Below are 2,500 nucleotides of genomic sequence, written 5' to 3' on the forward strand. Positions count from 1 at the left end.
GCGCGTGTGTGCGGCGGTCGCCCTGCGCCCCGCCTGCACGTGCGCCACCCGCTCCGCCGCTGCCCCAACTCCTGCTCATCACCGCGCCTGCAGCGCCCGCCGGCCCTGCGTCCCGCTGCTCAAGAGTTTCGGAACAGCCAGCCGCCAATAAGCTTCTCAACCAGATCAGATCACAGCCCAGTAACTTCACACCCTGAACCCCAATGTCTCCCCACCTGCCGCTCCACCACGTCCGCCATCATGGGCCCCCCGCTGCGCACGAGGTGGCCCAGGGCCGTGGCCGCCACCTCGAGTAGCACCAGGTCCTGGCTGTCCTCAAACAGGCGCCGCAGCATAGAGCTGAAGTTGGCTGTGCGCGCCTGCAGGGGGGGGGGGTGTCGAGTGCCCCAGACGGCGGGGCGGCGCGATGGCGGGTGGGTTGGAGGTGGGCGTGTGGGGTGCCTTTGACTGGTCATCGGGCTGATCAAGGACAGGCTGGGGCGACGAAGGTGCATGCAACGCATCAAAGATGGTTCAAGGAAGCGAGAGGAGGGAAGGAGTGCTGGGTGGTAGGTCACGGACTGACGCGGCTGCGTGTCAAGCCAACCAGGCAGCATACAAGTATCTGCCTGCCGCTTCGAGGCGCAGCTTTGCGTGCGCTGCTGCAGCGATGCGACCACCAGCTGTGCAGCCAGCACTGCGGCGGCAGCTGCAGGGCGGCCTGCTGCTGCTGTGGGCTTGCAGTTCGCGGGCCTGTGCCATGATGGCTGCTACAGGGAGCGACGCTTGCAGTCTTCCGCGGCCGTCTGCTGACTATTGGTTGTGCTGCTGGCTACACGCCACCTCAGGCCATCCCCCGCAGCCGCCGTCGCGGCAGGCGCGTGAAGTCTGCTCAAATCTGACAACACTGCAGCCAAATGTCCTGCCCCCGCCATCTGCTCGTGATGATGCTCCAACGACCACGGCTTGCTGCTGTCTGCCCCGCCCGACCACACAAGGCGTCGCTGCCCTTGCCGACGCTGGTGCCCCCTGCCCCTGCTACATTTGCACTGCCCCTGCTATCCGTCCCACTGCTGCTCTTGCTGCTGCTACTGCTGCTACTGCTGCTGCTGCCGCTGCTGCTGCCGCTGCTGCTGCCGCTGCTGCTGCCGCTGCTGCTACTGCAGGTGCTTTGACCAGCGCAGCCCTCACCGCGTCATCCCCAATGGCCTTCATCGCAATAAGCTCCTCTATCGCCAGCACAGCCCCCAGGCGCTTGAACACGTCGGGGCTGAGGGGAGTGGCATCGCGGTCGGGGTGGGCAGCGGCCCGCACGGGCGGCCCCAGCCGGGCCGCGAGGGCCGCGGCGCAACGCAAGCTCCATCGCAGCACGCCGCAGCCGAGACAGCGGCGGGGCCGAGGTCATCGCCCGCCCGGCCGGCCACAGCGCCATATCGGGCACAACAGCATCTGCATCAGACTCCCGAACCATTGAAGGGAGCCAAGGCACGCCATTGGCCCACCGCTGCGCGCAGCTCGCCCTTCGCCCCCCCCCCTCGCACCTCTTGATCATAGCCTGCAGCCGCGCATACACCTCCTGCATGAACTTTGAGAATGCATCGGCGCTCAGATCGCGCGCCTCCGCCTCCACATACTCCAGCAGGTGGCGCTCGCCCTCGCGCCGCCGCTCCAGCGCGCCCGGCTTGCACAGGTCGTCCAGCAGGCGCGACAGCGTGTCGGCGCCGAGCCGCACACCACGGCCGGCTTGCGCGGCCTGCGCTGCCGATGACATCATCGCTGCTGCCGGGTTGGGGGGCCTCCGGGCGCCCAGGGCTGCTTCTTAGATCACTGACAATGCAGAGGCCCTGCCCAGCTCTGACAGGACCGAGACTCCATGATTTTTACTATTATATCTGATGCAAACAGCAGCCTGTCAAGCCGTGATTGCCTGGTACCATGTGCGCTCGTCACTTGACAACGCACTCGTGCCAAAGCTGCCCTATATATTGAGTATAAACCTACTTTGTTGTCAGCACGCTGATCAATTGTTCGCGACTTCAGAAAGTGCACATAATATTTACAGCTTTGACATCCTTGCTGCAGATCTCATTTGCAAAACTGTCGCTCTAGTCTGCTGTGAACACGCGAGTAGCGGCGTTGATAACGAAGAAGTACTTTCAGCATCCGCTGCATCGAACGCAGCGCTGCACGGCGCCACAGCCCAGGCAGCATCAGCGCAGGCGGGCGGTGCGGCGGCGCAGGCAAACAGCACGGTCGCCAGGCATGCCGCCGCTTGTCGACCGCCGCATTGGGTTCATGGGGTCGGGCCAGATGGCGGAGGCCCTGGCCAAGGGGCTCATCAACAAGGGCGTCGTGACGCCCAACCAGATCTGCTGCACCGACCCCGTGCCAGCAAGGAAGGAGTTGTTCAAGGGCTTTGGCGCCGCCGCCTACGACACATCCCTCGAGGTGCGTGGTATCTTGTATGTCGGTCCTGAAACGATACCTATCTTTTCAAGCTCAATGTCGTGGCTGCGCCCCA

At 64.6% G+C, this 2,500-nt stretch overlaps 3 protein-coding genes across 3 annotated transcripts in view; 1 reads left to right on the top strand and 2 right to left on the bottom strand.

Annotated features, from left to right (window-relative positions):
- Nucleotides 1–335, bottom strand: part of MNEG_14422 (FKBP12-rapamycin complex-associated protein) — a gene marked incomplete at both ends in the record, with an annotated part of 1,296 nt that extends 961 nt beyond the window's left edge. Inside the window, one exon of the mRNA XM_014037104.1 lies at nucleotides 216–335. Within this exon, the coding sequence (XP_013892558.1) occupies nucleotides 216–335 (120 nt within the window). The remainder of the gene's footprint in view (nucleotides 1–215) is intronic.
- Nucleotides 336–1,076: 741 nt separating this feature from the next.
- On the bottom strand, nucleotides 1,077–1,753 carry MNEG_14423 (target of rapamycin, growth-regulatory PI3K-like protein kinase; the record flags this gene model as incomplete). Its single annotated transcript, XM_014037105.1, has 3 exons — nucleotides 1,077–1,133; nucleotides 1,171–1,249; nucleotides 1,521–1,753. 3 exons carry the CDS (start codon nucleotides 1,751–1,753, stop codon nucleotides 1,077–1,079), a joined length of 369 nt encoding a protein of 122 aa, XP_013892559.1.
- Nucleotides 1,754–2,289: 536 nt separating this feature from the next.
- Nucleotides 2,290–2,500, top strand: part of MNEG_14424 (pyrroline-5-carboxylate reductase) — a gene marked incomplete at both ends in the record, with an annotated part of 1,118 nt that continues 907 nt past the window's right edge. Inside the window, one exon of the mRNA XM_014037106.1 lies at nucleotides 2,290–2,427. Coding sequence (XP_013892560.1) covers nucleotides 2,290–2,427 — 138 coding nt within the window. The remainder of the gene's footprint in view (nucleotides 2,428–2,500) is intronic.

The sequence above is a fragment of the Monoraphidium neglectum genome (assembly GCF_000611645.1).
Source record: "Monoraphidium neglectum strain SAG 48.87 unplaced genomic scaffold scaffold04474, whole genome shotgun sequence".
Taxonomy (NCBI): domain Eukaryota; kingdom Viridiplantae; phylum Chlorophyta; class Chlorophyceae; order Sphaeropleales; family Selenastraceae; genus Monoraphidium; species Monoraphidium neglectum.